The 15,585-nt window shown below is 36.6% G+C and overlaps 1 protein-coding gene across 1 annotated transcript; it reads left to right on the forward strand.

Moving 5' to 3' along the window:
* Positions 1-12,925: 12,925 nt before the first annotated feature.
* LOC149149698 (uncharacterized) lies at positions 12,926-13,735 on the forward strand. Its single transcript, XM_089442560.1, has one exon. It carries the CDS (start codon positions 12,926-12,928, stop codon positions 13,733-13,735), a length of 810 nt encoding a protein of 269 aa, XP_089298686.1.
* The last annotated feature ends 1,850 nt before the right edge of the window (positions 13,736-15,585 follow it).

A 15,585-nucleotide genomic window follows, 5' to 3' on the forward strand; every position in this document is an offset into this window, starting at 1 on the left:
TAAAGACAAAGCAACGAAGATATCCTTCCAAATAATTTTTTACTATCTCAATTTTCACACCAGATTGAGGGTGATAAGATGAGCTATGAGCTCACTGAATACCGAGACAAGAAAATAATTATGTCCAAAAATTTCCAGTGAAAATAAGATCTCTATCGCTTACAATAATCTTTGGGTTTCCATGTAACTTTTAAATTGTTTCCATAAATGTAGTACAAATTGTACCAGCTTTAAATGGATGAGATAATGCACAAACGTGTGCATACTTGGTAAGTCTGTGAACTACCACAATTATGACACTCTTTCCTTTGGACTTGGGTAAACCTGTTATAAAATTCATTGAAACCTCCTCCTAACATTGGCTTGGAATGGATAAATGTTGTAATAGAATCGGGGTCTTAATTGTTTCAACTTTATTTTGTTGGCAAACCAAACATTCTGACACAAACTCTTGAATATCTGATTTAAGGTCACCCCGAAAGAATTCCTTCTTAACCCTGTGGTAAGTTTTTAAAAATCCTAAGTTCCCTCCTAAGGGAGAAGTGTGCAATTCCATAAGAATCTTTTGTTTGAGTTGGGAATTCTTACATAGATATAAGCGACCTTTGTACCATAATGAATCATTTTTCTAGATAAATGTATCATATGTACTGGGATCATGTTGTAACTTTTGAATGACTGCCCACATTTCTTCGTCATTCTTCCAATCCTCCCTTGCTTTGTTTATCCAATCCAGTTGGATAATAGAAATGGTGCAAAGAAATGCTTCCATATCCTCATCCTTTCTTAAGAGTGCATCTGCCACAACATTTTGATTCACTTTCTTGTAGATGATTTCAAAGTCATAACCCAACATCTTTGTGACCCATTTTTGCTGCTCTTCTGAAGATAATCTTTGTTCTAAAAAGTATTTAAGACTATCATGATCCATTTTTACCTTGAAGTGTCTTCCCATTAGGTAGGTTCGCCATTTCTTAAGTGCATGTAGTGTTGCCAACGTTTCCTTCTCACAAATATCTTTGTGTAAATACTTTCCTTTGATTAGACGACTTTTGAAAGCAATGGGTCTTTCTTCTTGCATTAAAACAACACCAATTCCATTTCTAGGGGCATCACATTCCACAATAAAGGGTTTTGTGAAGTCTGACGTAGATAAGATCGGTGCTTAGCAAATTGCCTCTTTAAGATGTTCAAAGGCCTTTGTTGCTTCTGGAGTCCATGAAAATGCATCTTTCTTCAATAATGTTGTTAGAGGTGCTACTATTCTCCCACAATTATTAACAAACTTGCGATAATACCATGTAAACCAAAGAAATCCTCGCAGATGCTTTATGGATGTGGGGATTTTCCATTCCTTAATGGATTTAATTTTGCTAGGGTCTACCTAAACACCTTCTTGAGATACAATATGACCCAGATATTCCACCTCTTGTATTCCAAAGAAACATTTGGATCCTTTTGCATATAATTGTTTCTCCTCCAATAGTTTGAGCACCTTGTCAACATGTTGAACATGATCCTTCCAAGACTTGCTGTAGATTAGTATATCATAAAAAATACTAACACAAATTTTCTAAGGAAGGGTTTGAAAATGGAATTCATCAAACCATGAAATGTAGAAGGTGAACTAGCAAGGCCAAAAGGCATGACCAAAAATTCATAATGACCCTCATGAGTTCTAAATGTTGTTTTCGGAATTTCTTCAGTCTTCATTCTAATTTGATGATATCCTGAACGAAGATCCAACTTGGTGAAGTCAATTGATCCATGCAATTCATTCAATAATTCATCAATAACAGGAATGGGAAATTTATCTTTAATAGTGAGCTTGTTGAGCTCCTTATAATTCAGACACATGCGCCATGATCCATCTTTCTTGTGCACCAATACTACTGGAGCAGAGAAAGAACTTTGACTAGGTTGAACTATACCAACCTCTAGCATTTCTGCAACCATACGTTCAATTTCACTCTTTTGGGAATAGGGATATTTGTAAGGCCTGATGTTTGGAGAAACACTTCCTGGAATCAAATGAATAGCATGATCATGATCATGAATAGGTGGTAGGCCTTTGGGAGTCTCAAATACCTTGGAATGATTGTCCAAGACTTTTTGGAGATTTGGAGAAAGAGATGATTTCGATGTGGGAACCTCTAGAGGACATAATTGTGTAATTATGCCTCGTTGTTCTCTCTTTAGAAGCTTTGTGATTCCGTTAGAGCTCATTATCTTTCCTGGTTACCCTGCAATACCCCTTAATTCAACTTCCTTTCATTCCGAAAAAAAATTATGAAACGTTCTTGAAAATTAAAAGCTATTGTACCCAAGGATTGTAGACATTGTACTCCTTGTACAACATCAGCACCACCATTGGAATGGAAAGCATTAGGCTATTCAATAAATATTTTCCCATGGATAGATTGATATTATGGCACTTTCTAGAGAAATTTATGGTTCTTCCACTTGCAACCATCGCTTGACACTCTGGTGATGGATATAGGAAGAAATTCAATTGCTTGGCTATCTTATAATGAATAAAATTATGGGTACTACCAGAATCAATCAAAACTATTACATTTTTCTTCTTTATATGTCCTTCTATCTTGATAGTTTGAGGAGTGGTAATTCCAGCTAATGCATTACAAGATATGGTTAGATACATTTCTTCTTTCTCTAGGGTTTGTTCCTATTGTATATCCTCTTCTTTTAACATTTCCTATTCCATTTCTTCCTCCTCTTCACAATCTGTGTAAAATAATTTCTTCTCAGCACACTTATGACCTTTAGTGTATTTTATATCAAAACTGTAACAAAGCCCTTTTGCTCTTTTTTCTTCCAATTTTTGTGGTGTCAACCTTGTAGGTTGTGGAAGGCTAGGGGAAACAACACTTCCATCTTTATAGTTGTGAGTGGTAGGCTTCCTGGTTGCCATAATTTTGCTTTCCATTTTCTTGCCAACCTAAATGCCTTCTCCAATGAATCAGGTTCTCAAAGGCAAACCTCATGTTGGATGTTATCCTTTAAAGTCCCTATGAACACATCAACCCTATGCTCCTCTGGAATATATTTTAACCTTATATTCAATTTTTGAAAGTCCTCAATGTGCTCCATCATTGAACCCTTTTGTTTGAGATTTATGAATTGGATAAAAAAGGTGTTTCTTTTTGTATCCTCATAATGTGTTATCATTTCTTCCATAAAAATTGCCCAAGTGACAATTTGTTTACAAACTGATTTGGTTCCAAATATAAAGTTGCAATGCATACCTTTTGTGTGTTTTTCACATTATGGAGATCAAAATATTGCCCCATCCATAGTATCCATGTTACGGGATCCTTTCCATCAAACTTCCTCATATTGATATTTGGAACATGGTGGGTCTTCAATCCAACACTAGAGTCTATGAAATCATGATTAACATTTCTTTAGTTCTCATCATGAGTTTCCTTTACTACCCTTTCACCATTAGTAAACATTTCTTGTAGCAACTTTGTCAAATATGTCTTCAATTCTTCCATTTTGCTTTCCATCTTAGTTTCCACGTCATTAATCTTACCTTCCATGTCTTTCTTTAAACCATCCATCTTAGCTTCCACATCATTCATCTTAGCTTCCATTCCTTTCTTTAAACCATCCATATTATCTTCCACGTCTTTCTTTAAACAATCCATCTTAGCTTCTGTTACTTTTTGTGAGAGTGAATTTTGTTGCACTTGGTCTCATAATTTTGATATATCATGCTGCATTTCTTCCTCTTCCTCATGAGTCACGCTAGATCTTTCAGGTTGATTACTAAGTGTTTCCATTTTCTTTCTTCGGGGAATCAATTAATGATAATTATGCTTCACTATTCCCTTTGAATTCCTTCAAACTAATTTTTCAAACCAAACTTACGCAAAATTTAAAAACAAACTACACACCTTTTTTCACTTTGTAGGAGCTCAATATTGAATCTGATGTATATATGAAATTTCGGATCTCCAAGGTCTTAAATTTTGAATTATGGTAGCCCTCAGAGTTATCTTTCCAACACCACCAGTCTTATCAAAATTAGATTCTCCAAGAAAGAGCTATGCCCAAACTCCTACGATGACTTGATTATACATTTTTTCAATAGATCGAACTTGTAAGAAGTGCCATGAAACACCGTTTCAACCTTTGGACCTGAAAACGATGAAAAGAAAACTATAGTCCATCCTCTTTCTGTAACTTCTTACGAAATTTCAATCTGATACTCAGAGAGAAATTTATGACGATTTTCCCAAGGTCACCTGTTTGGGATGTAATTCGAGAGCCTGCAAAATCCCTAACTTCCTTAGATCACATCTTAGAAAATATAGAGAGACAAGTTATGAAATTTAGACCCGAGGATCATCGAGATTTTGGCTCATATTGGTTTTTCTTTTAGCTTCTGAAATGTCCCAGACAAAATGTTATAGAGAAAATTCCATGATGACCTGTTTGGAGCGGCAAAACCCTAGAATCCAAAGCTCTGATACCAAATGTTATGAAACCAGCTCACAAAAAGATAGAAAAGATAGATCAAAGCCTTAGAAATTAGCCTCTTTGAGGGAGAAACATCCTTTACATTACACAAATGAAAAATTCTTGGATGATACAGATGACTAAACCTCCTTTCTATATATAGGAGTCAAAGGGGTCACAATATAATCAAAGTTGACATAACAATAATAATATAAGGGCACAACAATAACAATAGTGGGCTTCTATGGGGCACACTAATAACAATATGGGGACAATAGGGGCACAATAATAACAATAAGGGCTACAATGACAATAGTAATGAGGGAATCACTAGTATTGTAGGGACCTAACAATATTGATATCTGATATCATCATCTCAGAGATTGTGTATTGAGGCATATTACGTTGTTAGATTACATTCCACGGAGGAGCAATATGATGACATATTGAAAAAGGAATTGTCAAGATGTAAATTCGAGTTTCATAGAGATAAGATTGGGGTAGTTGATAATCCCTTTCTTGTTGAGAGGGAGTGTTGAGAAATGGTAAAAAGAAATTCCAGTTTAATTTTTCCTTCAATTAAATCGCGAATTAAATTCAAATTCTATTCTCATAGCAACTTAAAATAGTTAAATTAAGTTTATTAAACTTAATTAGCTTAGGAAATTCTAGTTGGAAGTCTTTCTGTCGTCATGTGTATGTTCTCCCTACTTTGTAGGAGTCTAGTATGAGTTAATTGTGAGTTGTAAAGTAGAAGAATCAGTTTCATGAGTCAATTTAGTTAAATTAGTTCTCAAACTGATTGAGAGAACTAATACTGAGTTAACTGTCAGTGGTGTCACTAATGAGCTCCACCAGTGCTAATCTAGTTAATTGAATATTTACTCATCAGAAACTCATGCATGTTGATTCTGAGAAAGACCCAGTTGAGACTAGAGTGTAGGGACATTGTGCTATTTGTTTTAGATTTTTTTGAGTTGCACTGATAGTGCATGCATTCAGGAACTGACCCTTGAGGGATTTCATAGTTTTTAGAGGTTTTATTTCCCTTTAAATACAAGCTATCCTCCATAGGAATTACACATTGGAATAGAAACTTGGAGATCTTGTGAAGAGGCTAAGCTTTGGCCTTGAGCTTGCTTATGAGTTGGAGATTGAATTTGTTGAGTGTTGAGATTGTTCTAGGGAGAACAAGCATTGTAATTTCATCTTGATTTTCCATATTAATACAAAATAGATAGTGGGTTTTTGAGCTTTGGCTTTCCCCTGATATTTATTGTGTTATGTGCCTTTGATTCTCTTCCTCTATTGATTATTGTTTGCTAGATTTTATGAGCTTACGTTGTAAAGAGTAGAAGTAGATTCTTATCTCTTACTTTAACAAATTACATTTTCTTGTGAATCTATAGGATTTTCTACATGGTATCAGAGATAAGAACAATATACTAGAAGAGATTTCAAAGTTTTTAGTTTCTAGGTTACAGGGGAAAATCGAATTTGCAATACATACTTCAGGATCGGCAGATGGTGTTCCATGGGTTGTGGCTTGAGTATGCCTTAGAAGGTAGCTCAAATTACATAGCCTAGAGGGACAATATGGAGGTTGTGCTAGAGGACAATGGCTTGAAGGAATTTGTTGAACAAGAAATTCCTAAGCAAGAAACTACTGATGCACAGAACTTGGCTGAGTGGAAGAAGTGTGTGGTGAAGGCAAGACGGATAATCCTTGATGGAGTTTGAGATCATATTGTCTCGAGTCTCCATCGAAAGGAAACCCCACATGCTATGTGGAAAACATTGACGAACTTGTATCAGAATAGCAATGATCAAAGGAAGTTGGCACTGAAGGATAAAATTCGTAAAATCAAGATGGAGAAAGGCAAGCTGATTCCAAAAGACTTGACCAAGTTCACTCAATGTCACAATGAACTTGGAAATGTTGGAATCACAGTTGCAAAGGAGGATATGATGAGCCTTGCTCTTCTTGGAGAGAACTAATAGTGACTTAACTATCAGTGGTGTCACTAATGAACTCCACCAGTGCTACTCTAGTTAACTGAATATTTACTCCTAAGAAACTCATGCATGTCGATTCTGAGAAAGACCTAGTTGAGACTAGAGTGCAGGGAGTATGTTATTTGTTTTAGATATTTCTAAGTTGCACTAATAGTGCATGCATTCAGGAACTGACCCTTGAGGGATTGCACAGTTTTTAGAGGCTTTATTTCCCTTTAAATACAAGCTATCTTCCATAGGAATTACACATTGGAATAGAGTCTCGGATAGCTTCTGAAGAGGCTAAGCTTTGGCCTTGAGCTTGCTTATGAGTTGGAGATTGAATTTCCTGAGTGCTGGAATTGTTCTAGAGAGAAAAACCATTGTAATTTCACCTTGATTTTACAGATTAATACAAAACAGATACTGGGGTTTTGAGCTTTGGCTTTCCCTAGATATTTATTGTGTTATGTGCCTTTGATTTTCTTCCTCTACTGATTATTGTTTTCTCAATGTTTATGGGCTTCCATTGTAAAGAGTAGAAGTAGATTCTTATCTCTTGCTTGCATTAGCTTATGAATCTACAGGATTTTCTACATCGAGATCCTTGAGAGGATTGGACCAGTGGCCTACAGACTTGCATTGTCGTTCACAGTGAAAGTCCATAACATTTTCCATATTTCATTGCTTAAAGATATGTGAAGGATGATGATCATGTGATTGACTGGTCTGTATTGCAGGTGGAACTAGAAGGAGAATTCTAGTCAAAACCTTAGTGCATATTGTATGGAAAACAACTCATCCTCCGAAATAGAGTAATCAAGCAAGTTAAATTGCAGTGGAAGAACTTTGGGCCTGATGAAGCTACATGGGAAATGGTTGATTAGATGTGAGCTATGTATCCTTCATTATTTGTCGGTTGAGGCAAATGAGTTTTGGTATATGTAAATATTTATGTATGGATGTTATTGTAAATACCACAATGAGCTATGTTATAAAGCTCTAATAAGCGCTATAGTTGTCATGTTGTCATGTTGTCATGTTTTTCATGTTGGTTTTTCTTTTTAGCAGGTTGTTCATTGTAAATAATGCATCTAGGTAAGTTATAAAGTGCTATGGGCAATATATTTTGGCTTTCAACGGTTTTTTTGGTCATAAGTGTCATAGAACACTGAGGATGGTGTTCCCGTAAGGGGGATGGGTTTGTTTACATCCCTGAGTTAAAATTTCATGTAATAAAGTTAATAAAGGAAAAATAAGACCAAGGTCATGGGACATGTATTCCAAGTTGAATGTTGAGAAAAACATCTTAGTGGGTGTTCATTTCGGTTTATTATGGCTAAGGAAATTGGAAAAAGCATTGGTACAGGAATTGAAAAGGAAAAGAGGCATTAATTGGCATTTATTTATGGAAATAAAAGAAAATAGGAGAAAAGGGAGATGTAGTGTCACATATTTTCACAACAAGAAAATTAAAGGAAAAATGAAGGAAATTGAAGAAAATAGAGGCCTCAATCATAAAAAGCCTTCTGAGAATTAGTTCATGGCTTTTTTCATCTTTTGTCAATTTGGCTTTGGATTTGGTTTCAGAGAGAGAAGAGCACCAAGAGGAGGAAACAATCAAGGAAGCAAATGAAGGACAAAGAAGCAAAGGAAAGCAAGGGACAAGCAAGGAAAAGTTGGATCAAGCAACTTCAACAGAAAAACTTGCAAGTAACAGGTTGCATGTGTAATTTCCTAGATGCTTTGTGAATGCATGGTACATGCATGTGTGTATTTGTTTCTCTTGTTGTCATTGGCATGGGTTTTTCCAAGTATGATAGTGATTTCATCCTTGCCTTGTCATTTTTGGATAGCCATGGTGTGATGGGGTTCTTTCATTCGGTTGAGATTTGGATTTCCAAATGGTTTTGAAACCGAGTGAGGTGGTCTCAGGAAAATTTCCATAGGGCCTAGGAATCCCTTGACCACCTTTGGCGGGATTGCTATAAATCTTGAGGGTGGAGACATGAAAATTCCTCAAGGTATTGGTGAAGAAATTTTGAGGCATCCAAGCTTGTTTTGGGCCTGGTAATCCCTCGATATGTTTTGGTAGGATTGTGGTAAAGCTTGAGGGTGAAGGTGGTTTAATATCCGAGAAGCCCTAGTTTTTTTATGTATTGGTTAGCTTATGTGATCTCTCGACCGATTTGGTGAGATCGCGGGAACATGGCGGTGGAGGTGGTTTAATCTCCGTGAATCCCTAGTTGTTCTTGTCTTGAGTCCCACATTCATGCTTGAAATATGGCATGGGGGTGATTGGATGAAAAAAAGATTTGGTTCATCCCAATTTATGGTGGGGTGGTACGTGGAAGTCCCTGACTTGGTTGGATTTTACATATGTTAATTTTTTGGCTAGATATCATGAGAAATAAATTCAATTTTAAGAGGAAATAGATTTTAGAGAAATTGATGATGCATATTACCTATAATTTTACTAGAACTATCAAGGATGATGGTAGTGTGAAATATAAAATTGTGCTTCCTTCTATCCTTTACCTTGCATAGTTCCTTATTCCAAAATAATGGTAGCGTGAAATATAAAATTGTACTTCCTTCTATCCTTTACCTTGCATAGTTCCTTATTCAAAATAATTTGTGAGATTTGTGGTTAAATTATGTATATATAAACTCTCCCTCTAAAATATACCTACGATTTCACCACCTTTTCATGCAATGCAAGGTGAAGTTTAACCCATTGAGTTGAATGGACTAGTAGGAAAATAATATAAGAGTGATGGAACTTAAAAAAAAAATGGAACTAACATTACTCATATAGTTACTATTCAAGATAAGAAAAAATATATTCCATTGTGTTTTAAACAATATCATGTGGGTATTCCAAATTGAGTTGGGGTGGATGCATTTGTAACATGAAACTAGTTTTAGATTGAATAGAAAGAGAGATTATTGTATATTTTTTGAAATTTTATTTGTATGCTTGAACGTTTCATATGGTGATGAAGGTTAGCTACTTGACCCTGTGTAAACCTATGGTGTTAATTCGAGCCGTTAATGCAATTTTAGAGCTTCAATTGCTCTTATCGTTTGGTTGGAGATTTTTTTTCTTTTATCAGGTTATTTTGAATGATATTATGCATGTATATGATGTGAATATGGTAGTATTCACCACTATTAACACCACTATTTTATTTTCATTGTAATCATATTATATTATTCCAGGAACCTTGAAAATCCCTACATCTTTTTTTTTTAATGCGAGAGTTTGCTTGGTCAAATAACTTAAGCTCTTGTAGCTGTTACATTATCGATGCGAATAAATTTTTATTGAGTGAATTTGTGCTCAAGCATATTAGCTTTGTGGCTCAGGGGAAACACTACATACGATGGCATTCATCATGTCTGTAGATATAGTTTGCTAGATGATAGCTGGACAAGCATAAGTGACATTATATTGCAACATTTTAGTGATGCATGGTAAATGTTGTCTCACATATATAATATAAATATTGCAACATTTTAGTGATGCATGGTAATGTGGGTCTCACATAATAATGTGTTATACTACAGATGAATGAAGCTATAATTGGTAGCAATTCATTTTTCAATGGTTTCCATTTAAATGAGAATTAGACCACCTTGTAATAAAAATTCCATTATGACTAGAATTTATGGCTATATGTTCAATTTTCTGATGTCATCTATATACCTATAGAACAATTGTAAAATGCTCTTCAATTCTAATTATTATGGCTTATTTTATTAAGAAAGGTGCAAATTTGGGGTGAAAATTCCACTTGCTTGTATTAAAGTTACCATTTTGAATAAAATAAACTAGTTGTAATATACATAAATGTCTTTTGGATTAATCACATCCTTAGGATTTGGTCGACGTTTCGATCCAACTAATATGGTTCATCCTCACGATTATTAAAAATTAGATTTAATTTAGTAATAAATTATTAAATAATCTAAATTGGTTGAAAAATACATGTTAAGAGTACTAATAATAGTAATATACTGTTAAGAAAATTAATCAGCGGAGTTAAGAATAATTTATTAATAAAAATAGTGTTTATTAAATAATAATAAAGCTATGAGTTATAAATACTAGAAAAAGTTGTTATGCAATATTAAATAATAATCAAGAATAGTTCTAACATAATCTCTATAAGAATGAATAAGGTGAGAATAGATTAAGAGCAGGGGTCAAAATAATATTAAAGGGATAGGAATTAATTAGTATGATAAATTTAGTTATAAAATAATGGTTAGGATAGGAATTAATTAGTATTATAAATTTAGTTATAATTTTTAATAAAATAAAAATAATAGTAAATAATAAATTTATTTACTTGTCTAACTAATCTCTAATGACTAGTTTTCATCAACTGAACTTGGGCCATGATGCATCCTTGCTATTTATACATGAAGATTGTATGATTTTTTCACCTTGTCCTGAGGATGAACCACATTAGTTGGTTCGAAACGTCGACCAAATCCTAATGATGTGATTAATTTGAAAGACATTTATCAACAATATGGATCACAAAATTCTCATATCTAACATAGTTGTAATATGTTAAATTTTGATGGGGCGGGACCTGAGGCGAATGGAAACTAGGCGATCGACGGGCTAGGGTTTGCAGGTGGAATAGCAGGGAGAGCTGGAAGAAGCGAGCGCAGGGGAAAAGAGCAGGGGAAGTCGGGGCGGAGCGGAGGGAATAACAAGAAACCCCGCGCAGGAGCGTAAATTTCTCAAGCAGCTGGTGCTGAGGGCAAAAATGGAAAACCGACAAGGGAGGGGAGAGATCCCCTCCTATAAAAACATAGTTGCAGGAGAGGCAAGCGGCAGCGGCATCCAGAATGAGGCCAGGGAGAATAATAAAGAAGCACCAGTGATGGGCAAGTCGTGGAAAATGAAGACCGGAGGAAAGTGCTTACCTAGGGCACGGAAGAAACCCAGATACGTCATACCCAACAACAAGCTGGAGGAGTACAACAGTTATATGAAAGATCATGCACTAATCTGCAAGTTCGTAGGGTATTGGCCTACTGAAAAAGAACTATACAGGTGGATTTACCAAAGGTGGAGACCAAAAGGGCATGTAGAGTTAAAACTGGGAGCAAAAGGGTTTTTTACAGCAATATTTGTGAATCTGGGGGATAAAGAAAGGGTTTTTGAGGAAGGGCCATATTTCATGAACAATGCAGGACTGTTCATGAAATACTGGGAAGAAAGATACAATCCTAACAATGAAAAGATGTTGGAAGCCCCGATCTGGGTCAGATTGTTTGGATTACCAGTGGAATTTTGGGACCCTGAGATTATGGAAGGGATAGGTAACACGATCGGTGCCTTTGTCAAGGTAGCGGAAGCAACGAAGAAAGGCAAGTATACATCTTATGCAAGATTGTGTGTATACATGAATATAGCTGAACCTCTGCCGGAATACATAGAACTGGAATACCATGATGAAGTTTGGCAACAACCATTAGATTATGAGCATATCCCCTTTAGATGCAGAAGATGTCATGAGTATGGTCACCTATATAGACAATGCCCTTTAAACAAGGAGGAAGAATACACAAGGAAAAGAGAAGAACAACAAAGGGAAGCAGAGAGAACCGAGGAGACAGACAAGGGTTTCCAACAGGTTACCAGAAAGAAGAAAGCAGGTAAAGAAGGAATAAGAGCGCAGACACAAACGGAATCACGGAGCATTGAAAGTCAGAACAAGTTCAAAATCCTCCAGGAAAACAGCGAAGAGGGCGAGGACAAAGTGGTAGAGGAAGAAGATCCAGAAAATGAACCCATGGAAATAATCAAGGAAACCAGAGAAAAAGATACAGGACCAAGAGAAATGAATGAAAGGCAAACAGCTGAAAAGATAGAAATACTAACGGACCAAACCCAAATGGAGACGGAAAGTCAAAAAGAAAAAGAGGCAGAGGAAGAAAGAATTATGAGACAATTAATTCAGGAATGGAAAAACTTGGATGAAAGATTCATACCAGACAGCCAAAAACAACTATATAAGGAGGCTTTTCAAAAATATAAAGAAAGGAATGGGGAGAATATGGAAAAACAGGATTCCACATCAGGAGAACAGGAAAAAGGTCAGATTGGAATAGGCGGGGCTGGCAAAAGCAGCAGGAAAAGAGGGAGGAAAACAATGAATGAAACGATTCAAACAGTTGGCGAAATATTGATAAACTCAGGTAAAGTGATACCTCTGTCCGAGGTATTTTTCCACTCCTCCAAGAGTTTAAAATGATTATTATCAGCTGGAATATTAGGGGTCTGAATAGTAAGGGTAAGCAGAGATATATGAAAGAGAAATTAAAAAAAGACAGGCCAAGCATCATGATCCTACAAGAGACAAAGATCACCATGCAGCAGATGGAAGGAATAATAAAAAATAGTAAACTCCAATACGAAGTCATGGGACAGGATGCAATCGGTTCAGCGGGAGGCATTGCAATATTGTGGAACCCAAACGAGATAATTTTTGAGAGTTGGACCAGTATGACCAGAATCCTTACAGGCATGGGAAGAATAGCGGGGACGAAGGAAAGGGTCATCATCTCAGGGGTGTATGGACCTCATACTCCGGGAGACAGAGAAAACTTCATTAAAAATTTGCAAGCAACTCGAAGACTACACCCGGAGACAGCATGGATTGTAGGAGGAGATTTCAATGTAATCCGGTCCCTAAAAGAGAAAAAGGGAGGTATAAGGAAAACAGACCAATATATGGAAATGTTCAATGATATGATAGATGGTCTGAGGCTGGTTGATTTACCAACTATCAATGGAGTCTACACATGGAACAATAGGAGAGGGGGAAAGAATCAGATAGCATCCAGATTAGATCGGTTCTTAGTATCAGAAACAATTATGAACAGAGATGTATTCATAGAAGCAAATATCATGCCATCTCTTGGCTCTGATCACTGGCCGATCAGACTGGAAGTGGATATTAAGGCTAATCTTGGCAAGAAGCCCTTCAGATTTGAAGCTTTTTGGCTTAGACACCCGGAATTCTTAGAAAAAATGGAAGAATGGTGGTCGCAAAGCACAGTACAAGGAAAAGGAAAAATGCACACCTTCAAACTTAAACTTAAGGAACTAAAAGGAAGGATAAAGAAATGGAATAAGGAAGAATTTGGAAATATCATGGAGGAAAAGCAGAAGCTGGAAGAAGAAATGGAAGCTTTGCAACAAAGGATAATAAATGAAGGGAGAACATAGGAAAGCAGCAGAAAAGAAGGGATAATTTTAGGAAAGCTGGAGGAGAGGAGAAAGCAGGAAGAAGTCTTATGGAGACAGAAATCTAGAATAAAATGGCTCAGGGAGGGGGAAAGGAACACTAGATTTTTTCATCAAGCAATGGTACAACACAGGTAAAGGAACAGAATATTTTCTATCAAAAACGAGAGTGGAGAGAGGATTGTTGATCAAGAAGGGATTGAAAAAGTGTTGATGAAATATCACAAAGGAATATTGACTGAACCTCAAATAGACAGGTCTGAAGCTATAAAGGAAGTTTGCACGACAATTCCCAGGGTTGTAACTGAAGACCAGAATAGAGCCCTAATGAGAGCAGCTAGTTTGGAAGAGGTGGAGGAAGTAGTGATGAGCATGAAGAAGGGAACAGCGCCAGGACCGGACGGCTTTACGGTCGATTTCTATCAAGCGGGCTGGCACTTTATGGGAAAGGAAATTCTGGATTTGATAGAAGAATCTCGTATAAACCAAAAGGTATGGCCAGCTCTTAACTCCACTTTTTTCACTTTGATTCCTAAAAACGATAATTCAGAGGATGCTAAGGGATTTAGACCCATTTCCCTATGTAATGTTATCTACAAAATAATTGCATCTCTGATGGCCAAAAGACTGAAACCCCTGTTAGACAGTCTGATATCTCCTGAACAAACCGGTTTCGTAGAAGGTAGACAAATTCTAGATGGTCTAGTGGTCACTCAAGAAGTAATTCATTCTCTGAAGGCAAAGAAGCAAAAAGGAATGATGATTAAATTAGACTTGTCGAAAGCTTATGATAGAATCAATTGGCAATACTTGGAAGAAATTTTGGGAAGTTTCGGTTTTGGGAATAGGTGGATAAAGTGGGTTCACAGTCTTATATCAACTCCAAACTTCTCAATATTAGTCAATGGAACCCCCTCGAAAACCTTTAAGGCTTCTAGAGGAATAAGACAAGGCGATCCCCTATCGCCTTTCCTCTTTATTCTTGCAGCAGAAGGTCTGGGCAGATACCTTAAAAAAGAAAGAGCAGCAAATAAAATCAAAGGGCTAAGACTATGGGGTAATGAATTGCCAATAACCCATCAGCAATTCGTTGATGATATCATGTTATTTGGGGAACCAACCGTAAAAGAAGTGAGAAGTCTGAAGAAGGTCTTGGACTTATTTGCGGAAGCATCTGGGATGGAAATCAATAAGGAAAAATCTTGCACCTTTATATTCAATACCATAGAGTCAGTTAAAAGACACTTAACCAGGATGCTAGGTTTTAAGCAAGGGGAACTCCCAACGAAATACTTGGGAAACGTATTGGATTTCAACTCTAAAAGAAAGAAAAACTGGCAAGGAGTCCTAGAGAAATTAAAAAACATAGTGGCTAACTGGGCCTTCAGAACCCTAAACATTGCTGGAAGGATTGTTCTAGTGAAATCAGTGCTGCAGGCAATCCCCATATATCCACTATCGATTATGGCAATGCCTCAAGGGGTTTGCACTAAGATCAGAGAAATCCTGAGGAGTTTCATATGGGGAGGTTCGTCCCAACAGAAGAAGTGGGCCTTAGTATCATGGAAACATCTGACGAAACGAAAGGAGGAGGGAGGCTTGGGTCTGCGCGATCCGGATAAACTCAACAAGGTGCTCGGTGCAAAACTTTGGTGGCGATGGCTGAGAGGGGGCAACGACCTATGGAAGCAACTATGGAGGCACAAGTACAATATGCCAGATACTACGGAGAGTATTTACCGAATGCAGGAAACCCCGAAGGGCTCGGCAATCTGGGATTTAGCCCGTCAAAATCAAGATATAGTAGATAAGAACGTTTTCTGGGAAATTAG

This window comes from Pinus tabuliformis, chromosome 9, assembly GCF_031772625.1.
Source record: "Pinus tabuliformis cultivar Carrire ecotype Pingquan chromosome 9, CPIR1, whole genome shotgun sequence".
NCBI lineage: Eukaryota > Viridiplantae > Streptophyta > Pinopsida > Pinales > Pinaceae > Pinus > Pinus tabuliformis.

Bases quoted from the DNA above. Each gene is read 5' to 3' on its own strand.
- LOC149149698 (XM_089442560.1), top strand. From the start codon at position 12,926: ATGGGACAGGATGCAATCGGTTCAGCGGGAGGCATTGCAATATTGTGG.